This window comes from Ochotona curzoniae, unplaced genomic scaffold, assembly GCF_017591425.1.
Source record: "Ochotona curzoniae isolate NIBS_2020 unplaced genomic scaffold, NIBS_Ocur_1.0 scaffold_4701, whole genome shotgun sequence".
NCBI classification, from domain to species: Eukaryota; Metazoa; Chordata; class Mammalia; order Lagomorpha; family Ochotonidae; genus Ochotona; species Ochotona curzoniae.
In genome coordinates this window covers 79,139,839-79,161,656 of record NW_024467122.1, presented here as the reverse complement: position 1 = coordinate 79,161,656, position 21,818 = coordinate 79,139,839, and the positions used below count along the sequence as shown (strand labels likewise).

At 53.7% G+C, this 21,818-nt stretch overlaps 1 protein-coding gene across 1 annotated transcript in view; it reads left to right on the top strand.

The window, feature by feature from the left end:
- The first annotated feature begins 768 nt into the window (after window positions 1-768).
- ALPK3 (alpha kinase 3) overlaps window positions 769-21,818 on the top strand; it is a 37,071-nt gene continuing 16,021 nt past the window's right edge. The window contains exons 1-5 of the mRNA XM_040969800.1: window positions 769-926; window positions 5,205-5,243; window positions 9,208-9,329; window positions 18,782-18,899; window positions 19,438-20,665. Coding sequence (XP_040825734.1) covers window positions 784-926; window positions 5,205-5,243; window positions 9,208-9,329; window positions 18,782-18,899; window positions 19,438-20,665 — 1,650 coding nt within the window. The 5' untranslated portion in view covers window positions 769-783. The remainder of the gene's footprint in view (window positions 927-5,204; window positions 5,244-9,207; window positions 9,330-18,781; window positions 18,900-19,437; window positions 20,666-21,818) is intronic.

The window sequence follows — 21,818 nt, the reverse complement described above, 5'->3', positions numbered from 1 at the left end:
GAACACGTGCCACAGGCATGGACAAGTCAACACCTGCCAGGCCTCTGGGCCCATGCTCTCTGCTGACCAACGCCCTCCACACAGCAGGACGTGGGGCTAGTGATCACCTGAGCTCACCAAGCAGGGACTGGTTTTCTTGCTCACAGCACATGGATGAAGACCGTGAACACACACAGCCTGGGCTTACCAGTCAACCACCCACTGGGGGTAGAATCTGCACAAACACATTAGCTATTGGAGCCACAAATGGAGGTGGTTTGGAGCTAAGTGATGGATCCAGTGCTCGGGGTACCTGGAGCAAGGTGGCTCTCTGAGAGCATCCTCGGCTCCATTAGGTCAGCCCAGCAGCTGCTCTGGCTGTGCGCCTCACAAGCCACTTCGAGAAGCTTCCACAGCCGCCAGACCCGAGGGAGCGCAAAGCTGTGGCCCGGAACTCCACGGGAGGGGCTCATCCTCTGCTCCTCCTAAGGCCGGGCACCCCGGGAGGCCTTCTCCTGCCGCCTCGTCCTCTCCTCGGAGGTCTGAGGGAAACCTGGAGTCGGGCCTTCCGTACAGCGGGCGGGCGAGGCCCCGCGCGGCCCGGCGCCCCCCGGCGTCTCGCAGCCGCGCCGCCCGGGGGCGGAGGGACAGCAGCAGGTGACGACGGCCCCGAGGCCGCCGGGCAGAGGGCTATAAATAGGGGAGCGCGTCAGCCGCGGGCGGCAGCGGCGGCCGGCGGGCAGGGGCCTAGAGGGCCGGGCCGAGAGAAGGCCTGAGGGGAGGCCAAGGAGCCGGGCGGGCGCCATGGGGTCGCGGAGGCTCCCCAGCCGCGGCTGGGGTTCGGGAGGACGGTCGGGGGCGGGAGGCGACGGCGAGGACGACGGGCCCGTGTGGACCCCCAGCCCCGCCAGCCGCAGCTACCTGCTCAGCGTGCGGCCCGAGACCAGGTGAGCGGCGCCGCGGGGGCCGGGCGGGCCGGGCGGGTCGGGGCGGCCGCGGCGGGAGGCCTCGGTGGGGCCTTAGAGGCCCGGAGCGCCCTGGAGTTTTCCAAACCTGAAGGCCCGAGGCCGGGGACTTTGCTAGGCCAGAAAGGCCGGGAGAGCCCTCTTGTACACCCTGTCCTTTTGCGGCCCTTGGGCTTCAGGCCTCTGGCCACAGAGGCTCACTGAGAGAATGAAGGCCCCCTTTTTTTCTGCTTGTGTTGTGGGGCGGGAGGTGGGGTGGGGTTATTTTTCAAGTCCCAAAAGCTTTCGTTATCTCCCTCACCCGGGCCCTGGCTCCATGGCCTCGGATTCCACAGCCAGCGATAAGCACACAGCCCGAGTGGCTGACATTCTTTCCTGCTGGGCAGGAGGGAGCCACCCCAAAGGGTGGGAGGAGGCGGTGGGAGTGGGCTGGGTTGCGCTTTGGGGTGCCGGTATCTTTGTGGGGGCTGGTGAGATGAGGTGTGGAGATTGAAGGTGTTGCAGCCTTGAGAGTGGCCGTTACCCTGCCCAGCCTGAGGACCTGGGGATGGAGGGACCACAGAGGAGAGATGGCAATGTGGAGTCCTTTACTGGCCTTCCAAGGGCTGAGAAGTGGATGAGTTGTTTTAGAAGAGGGGTTGGTGCAGGGAGCAACACAGGCAGACAGTGGAGGAGCTGGAGTTCCTCAGACGGGACAGGCAAATGCACACCACAGTGCATTGCTGTGGAGACACGCTTCCTGCTGTTCAGCTCCCTCATTTCCTTTCCAAAGGATAGCGTGAGGATTTGGCTCTTGGGCTAGGGACTCCTTTCTGGGCTCCTCAATTAGGCTGAGTGTCAGTCATGCAGAAAACAACCATTCCTCCCTTGACTCTGCCCAGAGACCACCTCCTTCCTGTTCTCTGTTCATCCACCGGCAAGCAAGGACATTCAGGAAAAGTCCTGGCCACTTCCTCGTGGATTGGCTGAGTCGTGTTGACCTTGGAGTTGGAAAAGTTCAACTGTAACCAGAACCGGTTTCTGCAAAAAACTTGTCAAATGGTGTCACATGTCTCGGGCAGGGCGCAGGACTGGTCTTAGTGGTTGAGTCAGACTGGACAGGTCTCCTGGTTGCCAGGAAAGAAAGTCCCTGTCCCCTGAGGACTGGCTCTGTGGCAACCAGAAGGTGAACACTGGTTTCCGTGCGTGGTGAAGCTGACTTCCTGTGGAAGTGTCACACACCTCACAGGGACCTTGTTTGGGATTGGCCTCCTGGGTTTGGGCATTGTGGAAGGAACACAAGGTATGTTTGGGCAAGGTGGAAGGGCTGGAAGCAGGATTCCTCTCAGAGACAGTGACATGGAGGGAGGAAAAGGGTGCAGAATCAGGCAGAACCTGGGGAAGGAGGGAAGGTCAGGGCTTTTAGAAAAAGGATACATAGCAGTCAGGTGCTGCTGCCTGGCTGCACAGTGACATGGTACCACATTCTAACTGCGCACCTGATGAACACACAGCTGAAAGCTAGGGCTGGGATACAGAAGTCTGCCCAAGTCCCCTTAGATCTAAATGAGAATGCTCTCAAAAGGGTTTTCTTTTCTTTTTTTTTTTTTTTTTTTTTTAAATCAAGGTTGTGGAGGCTGTGAGAGAGGGGTTTCCCAGCCTAGTACTCTGGGTCTGTTTTGTCCTTGCAGAATTTGTCACTGCTCCCGCCAGTTGGTCTCGGATTTTAAGGGACAAGGGAACTCAATTTCTCTGGGAGAACCTTTGGCCAAAGAGGAGGCACATGGGAGCAGGGTTGTGCTGGGGACAGAAAGAGGGGTGGTTCCCCATTCTCTAGCAAGACCTGCATTCTCTCGTCCCTCAGAATAATCTGCCTGCCTGTGGGGATGCAGAGAGGACCTTGGGACACAAGGAAGGGGGAGCTCTGCTGCTGTGTCTGTCTCAGCCCTCAAGGTCTGGCCCTGGCTCCAGCCTTTTCTGACTGCCTTTCTGTGAATGTGCCTGGAGCCATTGTCATAGGCCATCAGGAGGATGGACTGGTGGCTGCTGCCCCGGGCAGCAGGAACCCTGGCCTAGAGACTAGACCTGCTCTTCCCTGCATACATGACACGTCCTGCCCTGCCATGACCATGAGGGTTTCCTGTCCAAGGGCAGCTGAAGACTGTTTCCAGTGCACACTAGGCTCTGAGGCCAGCACACAGATAGTTCCCCACCCCCCTGAGATGTTAGGCCTGGTCCTCTCAATCTTCCAGACTCAGTGACAGCGTCCCTGTCCAAACATGGAGTCTGGGATGCTGGAGGAGGTTCAGGCCGCACAGCTGGATGGAAGCAGTGAATTAGAAAGCTAGCCCCTTCCCCCTTCCTTGAGTCCTCAGACCTAAAGAAGGAGAAATCTGCATTCTCAGGTGAGGGAGCGGAGTCTGCTATCAGGAAAGGATGCCTGGGAACCTTGGAGGTGCTGCCCTTGCAACCTCCAGGGGCTTTTTAAGCTCTGAGCCAAGGCAACTGTCTCCTGCACCTGGCTGCTCTTGGCAGTTGTGGGAGGAGGGGTGCGTGGCAGGACCCTGCTTGTTTGAAAATGCATTCTCCCTCCTTCCCCATAGCTTCTGTCTTTATTCCAGCAGTGGTTGAATACTGTATGCGTAGCATTGTGCCAAGAACTACAAAACTACATAAAGGGCTGAGTTTTGAAACCTGAGGGACCAGGATTTAGGTCAAAACAGAAGGAAGGAGAGAGGACTTCCCAGGCAGAGAAACTGGAAGAGAAGGCTGTGGCCACGCTCAGGCTAGCTGAGTCCTGGAAAGAGAACCATGGTGGTGTGAGGGCATGAGCTGACCAGTCCAGGAGCTGAGGCACAGTGTTAGAATGTGCAGCGGGGAACTGCAGTGTTTTGTTTGGACGAGTGATGCTGGTGGGAGTTAAGGGGCAAGGGGTAGAGCTGATGTCAAATATGGAGCCATGGGTCCGAGTCAGTCCGCAGCATGAACAAAGGGAAAGGGAGAAAGGAGGGCCCAAAACTGATTGGTCCTAGGGGACAAGAAGAGGGAAGACTGAAACTGGCAGTTTGTTTTCTTTTTTACAATTGGTTTACAGAGAGGAGAGCTCTTCTATCTGCCAGTTCACTCCGCAAATGACCATAAAGGCCAGGGCTGGGCTAGGCTTCATCCGGGTCTCCCACAGGGGTGCCAAGGTGCCCAAGCACTTGGACTATACTCTACTGCTTTCCCAGGTACATTAGCGGAGAGCTGATTTGAAGTGGATCAACTGGGGACTCAAACTAGCGTCTGTCAGAGATGCTGACATCGCAAGTGGCAGCTTAGCTCCCTGTGCCACCAGGCCAGCTCCAACACAGCAGGTTTTGAGCTCTGCAGTTTAGAGAACTCCAGTGGAACTCACAAATCAAGAGCCCTGGAGGGAAGCCAGGTTTGGTGGGGGGAGATAATGGGTTTGGCTCTGTGATTCCAGAGATGGACTTTGTAGAACATTGGACAAGAAGTGCAGGTTTAGAAGGAGTGTGCTTCTCATGGCAGGAGCTGCTGAAGGGAGTGAGTGTGGCCAGGCCAGCCTAGGGTGAGAGCTGCAGATGTTTGTGTTGGGAAGGACCAGGGAGAGTCAAAGTTGACTCATCACCAAGTCAGCTGGGGTACGCTCAGGGCAGTCCTGTGTGGGTCAGCACCCGGTTTCTCCCCAGCTGCCCCAAGCAGGAGTGGGGGATCCAGCCGCTGGGCAGGACGGGCCTGCTGCTGGACTGCCTGAGGAGTGGACGCCCTGCTCCCTGCTCAATTATCTGCTTTGTTTCTCTCCTCTTCACTCCTCTAGCTGGTTTGCCTTGTGGCTTCTTTAACTGTACTTTAACATATTAATGGTGGGTGTGTATAAGCCACCTGTCTCCTTCCCAGGCATTTCCAGGAACCAGACTCTTCTCTCCCAGAGGACTGAGGCAGCGGCACGAGCTGCCCCCTGCCTGGTGCCAGAAGGCTCCAAGCTCCCTGGGAGCTTTCTCAGAGCAGTCCTTCCCCCCTACACCAGGGATCTACTTCCTATCTAACCACCTTGGTTCCGGCTGCCTTTAACGAGCTCTTGGTTTCAGATGCGTTGGTGTTGGGGCAGTGAGGCCACTTGCTAACTGGAGCAGGCCAACCAAGACAGCTGGACCCTTTTAATAGAAAGGCCTGCGGGCTCCAGATGGTGGCCGATTAATACTTTGCGACTGTTGTTGACTTCGCCTCTCCCTCTCCTTGCTTTTGGGCCTAATGATTCCATTTGCTGTTTTTGCTTAGCTTATCCAGCAACCGGTTGCCTCACCCCAGCTCTGGAAGGTAAACACACAATGCATTCCACTCCTTGGACTGCTCTTTTCTTGGGTCTGGACCTTGAGGGGTCCCTGGGGGGCTGCTTGTGCACTAATGAGGCTGCATGGGGTGCGGAATGGGCAGGGGGACTCAGGTGAGCATGCCTCTCCCAGGGACCTGAATTGAAGCTTGCATGAGCCATTCAAGGAGGAGCATGGGGACTCAGGAATGAAAACGAAGGCAGCGGACTCCCGGAATGTCTGCAGTGTTATCTCTGCCCGGTGGAGAGACAGGCACCTGAGAGTGGAACCAGGAACTGCCAGTCCATGCCCGCCTCCCCATCCTATTTTCCATGGTTTGTGTAAGCTCATTTCTTGTTTTGACACCTTACTGTGTCTCTCGTTCTGGCCTGGGCTGCTGCCTTTTCCATTTTGTTCCGCAGTCCCTTCAGTTCTACTTTTACCTCCTCTGTCTTGGATTTTGCTTCCTCAGGCTGCTCTGTGCCCTGAAGGTGGTAATATCCCCTGAGATCAGAGAGGCCCACAGCAGTGCTTCCTGCCCAAGCGTGGTCTCTGGCCTGCTGTCAGGCCGGGCCGGAGCCTGAGCAAGCCTGGGATGGAGGGTTGCTGCCTTTGTGATGGTCCTCTTGCCTCCTGAGCTGGGGACAGCTCTCTCCTGGCTGACCCAGCTGTCAGTCAGGGTGGGAATGTTTCCTTGCTGCTTCTCACCACCTGGGCCTCATCCTAGAGTCTGGTAGATTTGGGGAGATTGGCTGCAGTTCCTCCTTGCAGAGAAAGATTGCTGAGTGGCCAGCTGGTGTGAAGTGGCCAGCTGCTCTTGTCTGTAGCCCTGCTGGGTACCCCAGTGATGTGGCCTGGATGGCTGGAACACTGAGCAGTCTTTGCTCTGGGTGGCTCCCAGGTGAGAGAGAAAGCGAGAGATGATCGTTAATTCAAAGTGAAGATGTGGTCAGTGCTGTGAGAGGAGGTGGCAGAACAGTCAGAGCAAAGAAAGCAGAAAGTTAAGCTCCTCTGAATGCTGGAAAGACCAAGAACTTCACAGGCACCCGGTTAGTCTGTCATATCCTCAGTGAGTGGCAAGGGCTCAGTGGGATCATCTCCAGATGTGTCAACTTCCTGACTTGCTTTCTTAAAAAAATAAATGGATTTGACACAATTACAGAGAGTGGGGAGGGAAGAGAAAGAGTCTTCCTTCAGCTGGTCTACTCCCTAAAGGGCCACAACTGCCAGGAATGGTCCAAGCTGAAGCAAGAACTATCTGGGTCGCCCAGGTGGGTGGCAGGTACATCGTCTATCTTTGCCCGGCCTTCAGCAGGGAGCTGCATTGGAAGTAGAGCAGCTGGGACTTGAGCTGGCACCTGTGTGTGATGTTGGTGCTATAGGTGGAGTATTAACTTGCTTTGCCACTGTTCTAGCCCCCTTGTTGGCTTTCTATAAGACTGGTTACTGGGGCCCGGTATAATAGCCTAGTGGTTAAAGTCCTCACTTGCACATGCCAGGATCCCAGATGGACTCCAGTTCATATCCCAGCTAGTCTGCTTTCCATCCAGCTCCCTGCTTATGGCCTGGAAAAGCAGTTACAGATGGCCCATGGGAGACCAGGAAAAAACTCCTGACTCCTGGCTTTGGAGTGGCTCAGCTCTGGCTGTTGCTGCCTGTTGGGGAGTGAAGCAGTGGATGAAAGATCTTTCTGTCTGTCCTTCCCTGTATAAATCTGACTTTCCAATAAAAATAAATAAATATATATATTTTTTCTAAGTTTCCTTAAAAAGATGGGCGCTGTATCCTCAAGTCTGTAGCAGAAAACTTGAGGGGCCAGAAACTTCATAGCAACAAGAAGCTGTGAAACATTCACTGGAGCAAGGCCACGTCCGCAGTGACTCTCCTTGAACTCAGAAGGCATCCATGTTCTCTTCCCTAGAGGGAGAGCTATTGTGTCACCATACCTGTCAGCGGTCACTCAGGTTTTCCCATGTTGACGCTTACAATGTCAAGGTCAAGTGTGGAAAGTTTGAGGAGATAAGTGCTTTTTTCAGAGCCAGTCTCTGCCTGCCTCGAGCACTCATGGCTGCCAGTTTGTCAAAATCGTAGCTTCCTTGTCTCACACGAGCGGCTGAGATGGTTTTCCTAGGCTGGCCTAAGCGCCTTCCTAACCTCGGACCCACGTCGAAGCCTGGATCCACATCGAAGCTCAGGTCATGGAGGAAGCAGTGTCCCTTGTGAAGGGAGGACATAACCGGGGCTATTTATGGTTAACTATGCAGTTGTACACCTAGGATTACATTTGGCCTGGTAGCTTCTGGGGACTGTTGGTTGAGATGTGGGTATTCCCAGACAGACATTGCTGTTGATATAGGAACAGCAAGAACTGCGTAGGGCTGCTCCATGTCCCAGTGTTGATATGGAGCTGACGGCCGAGGTCCCTGGGGCCTTCTGTGGGGCTCATGAGAGACAGGGCAAGCAGTGCTCACAACAGGTGAGTTGTGAGCGAGGGAGCATTGCAGGGAGGATAAAGGAATAGTTTCTGGGGCTGCAGAGCTGTGACCCCTTTTTCAGTCATCTCCTATGAACTCCAACCTCCAGACCTATTATGGTTGGCCTCTGGGACAAAGGTTTTATGTGATTCCAGGAATTCTCCTAGGGTGCAGCCTTTCTCCTCAAATTCAAGTCCAGAGTGATATTTACAAAAAAGAAAGAAAAAGGCCATGAACAGGGACCTGTCCCCCATAGTGGGTAAGGTCACGGACCCGTTGTCCATGCTGCACACTCACCCTACCTGGTGGAGAGCCTGCAGACAGATACTGCCCCGAGTGGCCACCCACCCTGTGGGTGATTGCCTTTCTCCTCACTTGCTCCTACTCCTCTCCTCCCCACCTCCCTGCTGCTCACGAGAGGGTGTGTGCCTGGGGGCAGGGGAGGAGGGTGGGCACAGCTTGTGCACCACATGACCTGGCTGCGTGGTTGTGCTTCACACCTGGGAATGACGCCTTGTGTCTGCTGGCCCCAGGAAGGACTTGGCACAGGGGTCTGCTTCCTGCACCCAGGAGGCAGAGGACTGTAAACCTGGGTGTTGTTGGTGAGTTCCTGCTGGACCCAGTAAGCCACGATGCCCTTGAGTTCTAGCAGAGGGACTGTCACAAGAGAACTAAAGGTTGTGGCTTCACAGGGCTGGGTCTGTTTGTGATCTGGCAGAGCTGCTGGTCGGCCTGAGTTGCCAGCGCTGTTTGCACTTCAGCACGTGGTCTCCAGGGATGGATCTGGGCAGCCACAGCTGGGTGTGCCCTGCTGCTTCCTAGCCCTGATCACAATTCATTCGGGTTTCTTTTTTTCTGATGTCCCTCAAAATGAAAGTCCATTTTGGGGGCTGGACATCTGGCATCACCAGCTTGTTCTTTGTCCACTGTGGGTCTGAGCTCACACGCACAGGAGCTTTCCTTTGAGTATAAGCTCTGGAAGAAGCCCCTGGGCTCCTGTGCCCTTTGAATTCCTTTTTTGGGTTTCATGGGCCCCAAAAGACTGACTAGCTTTTCCAAAATTCTTTGGCATGAATGTAAGCTCTGCTCTGTGGCGGTTCTATGTCTGAGCTTGACCTATGTATATGTCTCCCCCATGCGCTAGCTTCCCTAGAGATGAAAGGAGAAGCCAGCACCCCTGCCCCCCACAGGCCTTAGTAGGGTTGGGGAACGGGTACCTGGGCTGGTAGTTGGATGTGCTCAGGAGGCTGGCCCTGGGCCAGCAGACCCCTCTTGTAAAGGGATTGGATCCCAGTGTTATCTGACTCCTCACTAGCACCCCTACCCCAGTGGCCAAAGGCCTGGGCTTGCTTGGAGAAAGACTTGTCCAGGTGCTAGAGCCATGGGTCCTGGATAACTTCTGGGCAGACACGGTAAGATGTCAGCTGCCTTGGTCAAGGCCAGGCTGCTGTGCTGTCTTGGGGAGGGCTGCTCTGAATAGCTCTTTGCCTCTCCTAGGAGCACCTTCTGCTCCATCATTGCTCAGCTAACAGAGGAGACCCAGCCACTATTCGAGACCACGCTCAAGTCTAAGTCTGTGTCCGAGGACAGCGACGTCAGGTTCACCTGCATTGTCACAGGTAACAGGACTGTCTGTGTGCCGCACACCTGGGCCTCTGCATAGATCAGGCTTCCAGGGGGCCGCAGGACACACATGGTGGGGAGGTGGGTGTGTGCACAGCACTGTGCCAGTCAATGTTCGGCTTCTTAGCTTCCTCTGTAATCTCCCTGTGCGGGCTGCTGTCTCCTGTTCTGGAGGCATATGCCCTGCTCTTCTCTGAGGCGATCTTTCCAAATATCCCATGTTACAGTGGAGTGGTTAGAAGTTTAAGTCACAGGCTGGAGACATGTCATGACTCCGCTTGTAGACCCTGGAGCAGACTGCCCACCTTGGCTTCCTGGCTCCCTCCCTCCACAGTTCTGTGATGTTGGGCAGGTCATCTACCCTCTCAGCCACTCGTCCTCACATGGGGGCTGTGATGGTATAAGCTTCCTGGGATTGTTGTGAGGTAAGTGAGTTCATCCTTGCAAGGTACATCTGGAAGAAGAGTACCTAGCATACAGTGAGAACCACAGAACCCATGTTGGAAAGGAAGGCCTCTTGCCTTTCACTGAGCTCCTAGGGCAGGGGGAATTCAAGTGACTGACTGCCCTGCAGTGCCTCCTGCTGATGGGGATCCAGTCACCCTGCTACACAGCCACCAGTGCAAGGAGCCCAGGCTCAGGCCCCACTGTTGTCCTGGTCTCCAGGGGTGCCCCTGCCTTAGCCTCAACTGACCCAGGGCCCTATGAGCTCTGGGCCGAGGACACGGCTCCCAGGGACCCAGAGGTCTGTGTGTGTGTCTTAGAACAGCAGCGTGATGCCTTTCGCAATTTTCCATTCCCATTGTTGTTGAAACCTCACAAGGGCCCTGTGAAGTAAGTGCTATTATTAGTCAATTTTACCAAGGAGAGAGCTGGAAGTAGACAGAGACTTGCCAGAGTCCACCAGGCTAGGCCGGTGAGATGAGGCGTTTGTGCTCTGCAGGGTCTCCACCCACATCCCCTGTATGACAGTTTCCTAGAGAAAACTGGTGCTTTTTTCATGCCATGCTTTTTAAAATTCTTTAGATATATTTACTTGTTAGAAAGTGTGGTACAGAAAGGGAGAGATAGAGAGAGACAGATATTCTATTTTATTGGTTCACTTCCCAAATGGCTACAACTGGCAGATATGGGCCTGGCTGGAGCCAGGAGCTGGGTACTACATCCTAGTCTCCCACATGGGGGGCAGCAGCCCAGGCTTGAACCAGCAGTCAGATGTGAGGTGCTAACATCATGGCAGCTAGCTCATAGCACCGCAATGCTGGCCCTGCGGCCATGCTTCTTATACGCTCTGTTCTCCATTTAGGAAGTTCTTAATCCTTTATTTTTAAGGAACTTAAATTTTATTTGATCACACTAACATGTGCATGTAGTTTAATAAAACTTCAAATTATACTAAAAGGCACACATCAGAACACAGCATCTCTCTCCTGCTTGTTTGTCTCCAAGAGGCAGTGTTGTTTCTGACAGGTGTGCATTGCTGCAGTACTAAATAATTCACAGGTATTTAGCCTTTGTGCATTTCCTGTTATTGTGGGGGTTTTATCCACTTGTTTGTTTCCTAAATGCCGATAGCGGCCAGGGCTGGGCCAGGCCAGAGCCAGCACCGAGGAACTCAATCCTGGGTCTCCCACAAAGACACAACCTTGAATCATCCCTGCTAGCCTCTCAGGGTGCACCAGACACTGATACGGGATGCAAGAAGCATTCCAATAAGCATCTTTTTTTAAAAAAAAAAAGGTTTATTTACTTATTTTTATTGGAAAGTCAGTTATACAGAGAGGAGGAGAGACAGAGAGGAAGATCATCCATCTACTGATTCACTCCCCAAGTGGCTACAGTGGCTGGAGCTAAGCCAATTTGAAGCTAGGAGTTAGGGACTTCTTCGTGGTTTCCCACGCGGGTGCAGGGTCCCAAGGCTCTGGGCTGTCCTTAACTGATTTCCCAGGCCACAAGCAGGGAGCTGGTTGGGAAGCGGGACTGCAGGGATTAGAACTGGTGCCCATATGGGATCCTGGTATGTGCAAGGGGAGGACCTTAGCCACCAGACTACTGCGCTGGGCCCTGTTTTTGGGTTATCTTTTTTTTTTTTTAAATTAGGTTTATTTTATTTTTATTGGAAAGCTAGATATACAGAGAGGAGGAGAGACAGAGAAGAAGATCTTCTATGCAGTAATTCACTCCCCAAGTGGCTGCAATGACTGGAGCTGAGCCGATCCAAAGCCAGGAGCCAGGAGCCTCTTCCCGGCCTCCCACATGGGTGCAGGGCCCAAAGGCCCTGGGCCGTCCTCGACTGCTTTCCAAGGCTACAAGCAGGGGGCTGGATAGGAAGCAAGGCCACCAGGACTAGTACCAACACCCACATAAGATTCCAGCTCACACCAGGCAAGGACTCCAGCCGCTAGGCTACCATGCCAGGCCCTTGGAATTCTTTTGCCAGTCTTTCTTATACCTTCAGTGAGCCATTTGGATGTACTTATTGTCCCACATAGTCAGTGCTGTTCATCTCTGTCCTTGGCACCCTGCCCCTGCAGATGGACTTTTTTTTTTTAAAGATTTATTTATTTTTATTACAAAGTCAGATATACAGAGAGGAGGAGAGACAGAGAGGAAGATCTTCCGTCCGATGATTCACTCCCCAAGTGAGCACAACGGCCGGTTCTCCGCCAATCCGAAGCTGGGAACCAGGAACCTCTTCCAGGTCTCCCACACGGGTGCAGGGTTCCAAAGCTTTGGGCCATCCTCGACTGCTTTCCCAGGCCACAAGCAGGGAGCTGGATGGGAAGTGGAGCTGCTGGGATTAGAACCGGTGCCCATATGGGATCCCGGGGCGTTCAAGGCAAGGACTTTAGCCACTAAGCCACACCGCCGTGGTGGCCTTCTGGGACTGAAACACAGCTGCCCTCCTGGGTGTCCCCTGCCTTTGCCCTGAATTTGAGTCAAGTTTCTGGGTCACGTGTCTTCCTTTCTTGGTTTGCTCCAGGCTGTGTGCAGTTCCTGCCCCAGGTGCTTTGTGAGGTCCTGAAGGTGGCCCGGTGGCTGAGGGCCTTGGGGTGGCTGCCTCTGAGTGGTCTTTCCTGGACGCCCTCTGGTGCAGAGTGACTCAGATTTTGGTCTGCGCCTTGCCAGCTGCTTTCCCTCTGGTTTTCCCTTTACTTCTGTTTTCTGCTTTTGTGTTACCCATTTTTCCTTTGTTGATTTGCGTTCTTAATTTGATAGTTTCTAGAAAGAGAATACAGGAGGTAAATATTGGATGACATGTGTTTGTAAATGTCTTTTCTTTTTTTTTTAAGATTTATTTATTTATTTATTGAAAGGCACAATTAAAGAGAGAGAAAGAGATCCTCCATTCACTGGTTCCCTTTCTAAATGGCCACAACAGCTAGATCTGGGCCAGCCTGAAACCAGGAGCCAGGAGCTTCTTCTGGGGTTCTAGTGTGGGTGCAGGAGCCTGAACACTTTAGCCGTGTTCCACTGCGTTTTCAGGCCATTAGTAGGAAGCTGGAAGGGAAGTGTGGCAACTGGGACTTGAACCATACCAGGGTGGCAACCCTGAAAGTTTTTTTTTCCCCTTTTTAATTTTGCTCTTAATGGAGTGTTTGGCTGGAGATGTAATTGTAAGTTGAAAATAATTTCCATTCTAAGTTTAGAGACCTTGCTCTCCCACCTTCTTGCTTACGGTGTTGCTGTCAGGAGTGGTAAGACACTTTGATCCCAGTTCTTTACATGTGATTGGCTCTTCTCCCTGGAAGCTCACATGAACATTCTAAGATTTCACAGTGGTGTGTTTTGATACGGGTCTCCTCCTCCCAGGGCACGCACGGACTCACTCAGTCGGAAACTGAGAGCATTTCGTTCTGAGAAATTTGATACTGGTGCAACTGACACTGACTTCTTCCTCCTGTCTGCTTGCCTGTTGGAGCTCTGTTTCCCTGGCCTTGTTCTCCCCTTTTCTCATCCCTTCTTCCCCTCCCATCTGTTTGTCTTGTTGCTCCACTTTTGGGGAAGTTTCCTCATTGAGTTTTAATTTCCCGGCAGTGGTGTCTGTTCCACCTGGTGGTCTCTCTCTCTTGTGAGTGTAGTATCCGCTCCTGGCTCTCAGAGACTGTTAGTAAGCATTGTGTTCTAAAAGTTTCCTTCTCCAGGCATGGATCTGGGTTTCTTCCAACTGGTTGTCCTTCCATTCAGTTTGATTTTGTCCTTAATGTGCCATGACAGGCTTTCCCCCTCTGTGTTAGAACCTAGCCATCAGGTAATTGTGATGAACTAAAAAGCTGATTGAAGTTCTGTGCGAGAGGTTGGATCTCAAGACTCCTGCAGGGAACGGCCAAGTACGACTCTGTAGTTGCTTTCCTCTTGGGCTCTGGATTCCCAGGGAAGAGTATTCTGGAAGTTTTGCAGATTAGAGTGTTGGGTGGGCTCTTGGCATAAAGCATTTATAAAAGATGGCTGTTACATTTTCTTGAGTTCGTATAATAAACACACTCTCATCTATACTGTTTCTCTTCAGGGCCCATCTTACTTCCAGACAACACCGCATGGCTTTGGCCGTGGAGGGGCAGGGTCTCTTCCCCGGCGGCACAGGCGGGTGAAGGAGACTGGAGAGCACCTGTTTCCAGGACAGCTCTGACCTCAGTCTCCTTGGCACAGTTTCTTCATCTGAGCCTGTTCTTCGTGAGTCAGAGTGTGAGATCCACAGGGACAGGGCGCAGCACCCTGTGGCGTCATGCCTCGCTGGGCCTGGTCAGACAGAATGCCCTGTCCCCACTTGGCGGATGACCACAGTAAATCTTGGCTGCGCTGCTCACAAAATGTGTGCCTTTTCTGCTTTGCACAGTGCCTGTTGGGGTTGTGCTGTGGGAGGAGGGCTGGGGCCGCTTGAGAAGTATAAATGTCAGGGATGGCTTCCTTCTCTCTTTACCTTCTTGTTTTATTTTTAAAGAGCTTTATTATTATTATTATTATAGTGGAAAAGCAGTTATAGAGAGTAAAGGAGAGGCACAGAATAAAATTTTTCATCTGCTGGTTCATTCCTCAGATGGTCACAATAGCCAGAACTGGGTGGGGCCGAAGCCAGGAGCCTGGAGCTTCTTCCAGGTCTCCCTCATGGGTGCAGGGGTCAAAGGGATTGGGCCATCTTTAACTGTGTACAAAGACACATTAGCAGGGAGCTGGATTAGAAGTGGAGCAGCTAGGGCTTGAACTGGCACCCAAGTATGATGCTGACACCACAGGTTGAAGATTAGCTTGCTTCACCACGGGGCCAGCCCTTCTTCCATTCTGTCTCCCTCTGTAGCTGTGGGCTGTGAGCAAAGCTTGGAGATGCCTCACCAGAGTTTGGCCTATAGAATCTTGGCGTCTTTTCTTGAACATTCCTCATGTGTTTCACACCCAACTCAGAAGGGCAGACCTCCACACCCGTATTGCGTGAGACCAGCCAGGGCCGCAGTTGCCTGCTCAGGACCCCCTGTCTCCATTGCTGGGCCGTCAGCTGAGGCCATGAGGTGCACAGAACTCTGGCTGTCTCTGATGTTTATCACTTAGGTCACTGCTGTGCCTTACCTCTCCACATTCATCCCAAAACTCAAGTCACCCAGGTTTTAGGTAGCAGATTAGGAAAGAAGCTGCTGATCAGCTAACCATTAAAACCATTAACAATTAACACCATTAACGAGGCTTTCCCAATTGGTGAGAAGAAAAGGCTGGCCCAGTAGAGGGAAGAGGAGTGGTGACAGAAGGTCCCTAAGGAATAATGGTTGGAAAAGGGTTTCCACCAGCCTGGAGGGACAGACACTGGACAGTGCCTGGCCTTCTGAGAGACTGCCGTTTCGTCCCCTAAGTGGTCTTTGTACAGACAGGGACCACTCATGTGACCCCTCCACTCCTCTGCCAATAGCTTTCCCCTTTTAAACAGGCTAGGCCAAGTCCACTCCGCCAGGGCTGTGCCAGCCATGGGTGATGCTCTCCTAGTCGTCAGAACCTGACCTGGGAGGTTGTCGGTCTTAGCAGGGCCTTTAGGATCCAGCCGACCTTGAGTCAGCCTATCCAGTCTGGTATCGCTGTCCCCACTCCCTGTATTCTGTTGTGGACTCTGTGTGTGTGTGCGCATGCACATGTGTGCACCTTGGGCTGTGAGGAGGAAGCAGCAGCAGCAGGCAGGTTGGACAAAGGACAGAGCCTTTAGACACAGCCAAGGTCCTAAAGAAACATCTTAATAAACTGTCTACTATAGTGACTGCTAGGAGTGCAAACTCCTGTGTTGGTCCCAGAACTCCCAGAGAGAGCACTAGAGAAAGGCAAAGGAGTTGAGGGGTTTTGTCACGTGCTGGCTGGGTGACACTGGGTAAGGCTCAGCCTCTCTGAGCCTCATTTTCCTTTTGTGTTAGATAGCAATGAAAACACCTGCCCATGCTAGACAAGAAAGGGATTCATGTTTGATGTGCTGCTTGCCAGTCAGCTTTGGGCAGGAGTCTGAACTTGATGAGCCTTGATTTCCTCTTCCTTAAATTAAGGGTTGTTGACAACAGTCTACGGAGGATTGTCATGTGGATTAGAGGAACCAAGTGACAAAAAAGTGTCTAATTCCGTGTCCTGCAACGATTTTCCGTGTCTGCAACGGTTCATCTTCAGGGGGTGTCCGCAGTGGCTGCACAGGCTGCTTGGGGGGCCCAGTAGGGGGTCTGTGTCTGACCGTGCTTTGAAAGAAATCCCCTTCTCTCTCCTGACCTGTGTCTTTGCAAATGGGAATGTCAGGAACAGGCTGGAGTGTGAGTCTGGGAATGGTCAGGAACAGGGTCCCTGAGTTGGGCCTGCTGCCTGGACACAGGGATAACAAGAGGTGAAGGACAGAGTCAAGGCCACAGGCACCCCTGCTGCTGGAAGGGCTGAACGTGTGGTGGGCTGAATGAGGGCACGCACGTTGGGGCATGGGTATACAGCTGGCAGTGAGGGCCGGCTGTCCCCCGTCTCCCCTCCCAGCCTGGCACCTCTTTGTGTGCTTTAGAGTACAGTTCGTATTATCCAGGGGACCGGGCCAGGTGTTCTCTCAGATGAGTTTTTTTTGAAAGCCTTTTGTCACTGGACAGTCCTAAGCTGTCACATGGCTCCCACTATGTGGAGAGACACCTGAGGTGACATGGCCACTGAGGCCCCACCCATTAAACAGCCCCTTCTTGCCCCACCCTGCATCCTGACCCTCTCACCCTCTCTCTCCCTGGACTGATGCGGGTGTCCTGGAGGCTGTGCTGGGGAGGACAGGGGACAGGGAGACTCAGAGCCAGGCATGGCTGGGATGAGATCATCCCACAGGATGGTGAGGCCACCTGTGTTGGCCCTGGGCATACACGCAGTGATGTAACCAGGGGGCCTTAGTTCACAGTGGAAACATAGGGCTCGCTTTACAGCCAGGCCTGCCGAGCTGGCCGCTGGCTGAGCCAGTTGCAGCCTAGCCTCCCTTGCTCCCGGCCTGTACACGGATCCTCTGTGCCCTTTGCTCACACTGCTGATGCAGTCCTTTGTCGGGCACACCCCTTGTTTCCTTACTGGTCTAGAAGGTTTGTATAAAATAACTTGTGTACCGGCTCTGTGTTAGGAGGTGCAGATAACAGAGCCAGAGATGATGTGACTGCCCACAGGGCATTCAGGAGAAGGGCAGGGAACAGCTCAGGGCAGCATCAGTGTGGGGAACAGGAAGTACAGTTGAAGTTAGACCTCAGGGAAGGGAAGGAGAGAAGTCCTGAGTCTTTTTGCCTTCTGCCTGCCACTCTTCAGGTCTCGCTGCAGTGCCGCTCACCTCAGAAGCGTTTACTGCAGCCAGAGGCACCTGCTCCCTTCCCTGCATCGCAGCATGCTGCTCCCTTTATTCATCTATAAATAAGTGTTGATTCCACAGCAGGCACTATTCTAGGAACTGGGGACACAGATAGTCCCTGCTGTCAGAGTTGATCCTTTCTCAGGGATGGGAGGAGAGGAGGACGTTTACAGACTGCAGAGCGTATAGTGTGTCAGGGAGCAGGGTGTACTCCACTGTGAGAGGGGGTAGGGGAGGCGGGAGTCCTGGTGGAGCTGAAACGTCTCAGTGTCTCAGTGTCGTCAGCCGGACCACGTGATGAGGGAGCAGGCAGCAGTGGCAGAGTGCTGCTTCTCCAGGCCCAATAGCAGGGGAGCTGGATTAAATGAGCAGTTAGAACTCGTATCCATGCTCAAAAGGGATGCTTGCGTGAGTTACACCACTGTACCACAATGCTGGCCCAAAAAGAGGTTCTTAACAGTGCAGCAGGCCTGGGTTCTGGCAGGAATGAGGGGATGAAGACAGGTTGGGTGGTAGAAGGAAGAGTGGTAATCATGGTGGGAGACTAGATTTAGGAGACCGGGTCCAGTGAAGGGCACCATCCACGGAGGCAAGGAGAATGAGGTCCATGTGTTTGCGGTTGTGCCGCTCCCTTCTTTCCACCACATGGCACGTTTCCTGAGAGCGGAAGTCTCTGTCCCACATGTTTATATGTATTTGAGTGAATACAAGTTAAGAGACTTCGATTTCTAACAAGTAATGTGATGAATCAGTTTGTGTGGGAGGGCAGTTATGCCCAGGAAGGCATGGAGCTGGTATTTGGAAGCATGTTGGGACCCTTTATACTTCTCATCTCTTCTAATGTGAGCCTCGACTTGTCTGTGTTTCCCGCCACAAGACCTTGTCTGCCTCTCGGTCCATGTGGCAGAATGCAGCTGTCTGCCCCTCCAGGGTAATTTTCAGGCACAGTGGTAGACTGTCTCTAGATCTGATTCTCACATCCAGAGTCAAAGAGTTGGAGTAGATGGACTGGTTTTTAGGCCCATTGTTGGACCATCAGAAGTTCTTACTGGTGGGTGGTCTGGAAGTCCCCAGAGAAGAGGGGCAGGGCAGAGGCTTCAGGTAGTCTTCTTACAGTGGCACGCTGGGTAGGTGAGTGTGGATGAGTAGATGGGTGGATGATGGGTGAGTGAATGAGCAGGTGGACAGATTCATAGCTTGATCATCAGTTTAGGGACCTGGAATGAGAGAAGGGCTGTTGGTGTTGATGGGGCTGGTGACGTGCTGGGAAGAGGCCTCTGAGAACAGAGAACAGAGCCCCTGCTATAGGATGTCCAGTGGGCCACTATAGGCAGGAAACTTCTTACTGCCAGCAAGAGTCCTGGAAGCTCTTTGCTTCTCTTCCAGGTAGGCAGCCAGGAAGTTTTGCCTCTACATTTCAAGTCCACCTACTGAGAGGGCCACGTTCTCCACTTTGGTAGAGACTAGCTTCTGAAAGGGAGCTGAGTGCCCCATTGGCTATGTGCCTACAGCAGGCCTAGGTAGATGGTCCTGTCCAGTCCTGTTGGACAGTCTGGGGAAACTGTAGCTTCCTGTTACCCCCCTCCCACTCTTGTAGAACACACTTTCTAACAGCCCGATCTTTCACTTTCTTCTCAGGATACCCAGAGCCCGAGGTGACCTGGTACAAAGATGACACAGAGCTGGACCGCTACTGTGGCTTGCCAAAATACGAGATCACTCACCAGGGCAACTGCCACACACTACAGCTCTACAGGTGAGAGATGGGGGCCTGCCCGGCCCTCTCTGTCCACAGCCTGCCTCTGGCAATGGCATTGACTGGGTGCAGAGGCCCGGCAGCATCTGAAGGTGGGAGGTGGGGTCCTGTGGCTTAGTTAAACCCCTGGGACCCATGTCTGGGATCTCCTCAGGCCAGGGTGGGAACAGTCAGAGCTGAACACAGTTAGAGGAGGTCCTGATCCCCTCTGTGAGGTCAGCCACCATAAAAAGTAAGTGTGTCATCATTGCCTCAGGAGGGCTGTGTCAGTCACCTGCTTCCTAAGGGAGCTTTCTTGGGCCCCAAGGCTAATCCCTCCTGGAACATCCTGACCTTGGTCAGGTGCCAACTTCCTGTCGGCCTCAGTTTCCTGGACTGTGACAAGAGGAAATTGTGGGCATGTCTGAAGTGGGCGTGGCACTCAGGTGACTTGCCATGTGGGGAAAGCATGCTCAACTCTGTAAGACTCCGGCTATGGGGAATGGGGGCGCTTGCCTCCCAGGAGGGCACAGGTGGCACCTCACGCTCCTACCTCTAGGTGTCGAGAAGAAGATGCTGCCATCTACCAGGCCTCTGCCCGCAACACCAAGGGCATTGTGTCCTGCTCGGGGGTCCTGGAAGTAGGCACCATGACTGAGTACAAGATCCACCAGCGTTGGTTTGCCAAGCTGAAGCGCAAGGCTGCGGCCAAGATGCGGGAGATCGAGCAGAGCTGGAAGCACGGGAAGGAGGCTGGAGGGGACGCTGATGTCCTGCGCAAGCTCAGCCCTGACCGCTTCCAGCGCAAGCGGCGGCTGAGCGGAGGCGAGGCACCTGGCCCCTCCGCCCCGACCGGAGAGGCCAATGAGGAGCCCCGGCCTTGGCAGGAGGGAGATGCCGAGTCTGCTCAGCACCCAGGCTTGGGCCTGATCACCAGTCTTCCTCCTGAAGAGTTGCCCACCAACGGGGAGACCACCCCCGAGAATGGGGAGGACGCTGAGCACGGCCTGCTAACGTACATCTGTGAGGCCATGGAGCTGGGGCCCCACAGGGCCCCCAGGAAGGAGTCCCGGGCCAAAAAGAAAAAGAAAGAGGAGGAGTCCAAGCAAGGTCAGCGGAGGCCAGAGTCAGAGCAGGCAACCCGAGGCCAGCGCTCTTCAGAAAACTGTGTCCCCAGTCCTGACCTGCCTGACTCCCCAGCAATGCAGGAGCCCAGGGACACAGAGCAGGTCCGCAGCCAACCCAGAAGCAGAGCCCCTCAGGGCCCTGGGTCCTCCAGGACTGATAACACCAGAAAGGCAGCCTCCTCTTTGGACTCTAAAGATAAGGCTCAAAATACCCCAGCCCCAGGCCCCTGCCCAAGCCCAGCCCAGGACGTGTACTTCTCCCTGAAGGACATGTACTTGGAGAGCACCTGGGCAGCCAAGCCTCAAGGAGAGGAGGGGCCCCAGGCCCCAAGTGTCAGGGCACCCAGAGAGACTCTTTCGAGGAAGGCCAGAGATGAGAGGGTGCCTGCTGCTCCTGGCCAGCCTGTGCCCTCCTTGGCCCCCCAGCCGACGAAACCTTTGAACAGGAAAAGATTTGCTCCTCCAAAGCCCAAAGCAGAGCCCCCCATTGACAGCAAACCCAGTTCTCCCCTGAGTCAGGCTCCAGAGCATGCGGCCCAGAGCTCAGGGAAGGCCCCACCTCCGGGCTCTGCCCAGGTGCCTACGCCCCCCGCCCGGCGGAGACACGGCACCCGCGACAGCCCCTCACAGGGGCGAGCAGTCCACAAGACTTCCGGAGAGGTGAGTGAGGGTGTTGGGTCCCTGGGGAGCTGACCTCATGGAAACTCTTGCCACAACTGCCCGGCAGCCAGCGAGCAGTGACTATTTATAGAAGGGGCGTGGAGGGCATGCAGTGTTGGCCAGAGCAGGGGACCACAGACGTGGCCCTTGGCCAGCTGCCCTCCAGATGCCAGGTGTGTGGGCAGCATGGCCTGCCTCTTTGTTCTGAAAATGTAGGGGTGTGTGGCCGAGAGGCCAGTGCCCTAGAGGGAGGTGGAGGAAGTGCCAGCTTGTGTTGCTGTGTTGGGGCCGCAGTATTGACGGGGACCCTGGGGAGTGTGCTTCAGTTTGAGAGGCTCTTGTTGGGCACTTGTCTGGGAGCCAGCAGTGTGGCGTAGCAGGTGAAGCTGACTGGGACCTTGGCATCCCATGTGGGCACAGTTGCTCCATTTCTGATCTGGCTCCTTGCTGATGGCCTGGGAAAAGCAGCAGAGGATGGGCCAAGTACCTGGACCCTCGCCATCCGTGTGGGAGATACAGAAGAGGCTCCTGGTTCTTGGATTAGTCCAGGTTCAGCCTTTTCTGTTACAACTGCCTGGAGAGTGAACTGGTGGTTGGAGGATATCTGTCTTTATCTCTGTCGGTCTCTCCTCCTCTCTGTAACTCTTACTTTTAAATAAATCAGTACATCTTTCTAAAAAAGATTTTTGAAAAATACTGAGTGTTCAGAAAGTTCCAGTTGACTCTGGATTGAGCTGGATTTGGATCTACATGCAAATCTGACTTTAACGTGATATGATCTTGATCAAGTTGTAAAATTGGAATAATAGCCATCATAATGTCTGTCGTCCAGGCTGTTGTAAGACAGGCTAGCACAGACTTGATTATGGCAGGAGAGGCGCATGTTCCTATGGGACAGGGGGCCTCGAGAGGTGATGATGTTGTGTGTGGAGACAGGAATCCGATGGTGTCTGCTTACCCGGGAAAGAGGCAGGTTGGGGACAGAATTGTGAAGCAGGAGTATGTGAATCAACAAGAGGAAACAGTATGTCTTGCATCTAGGGTTGGTATTCCAGGGCTGAAGGAGGGCAGTGTCTCATTGCGGTTTTGTTATGTTTATTTTCAGTTTCTATTTGAAAGGAGTAGGAACATAGAGACAGATGGAGATCTCCTA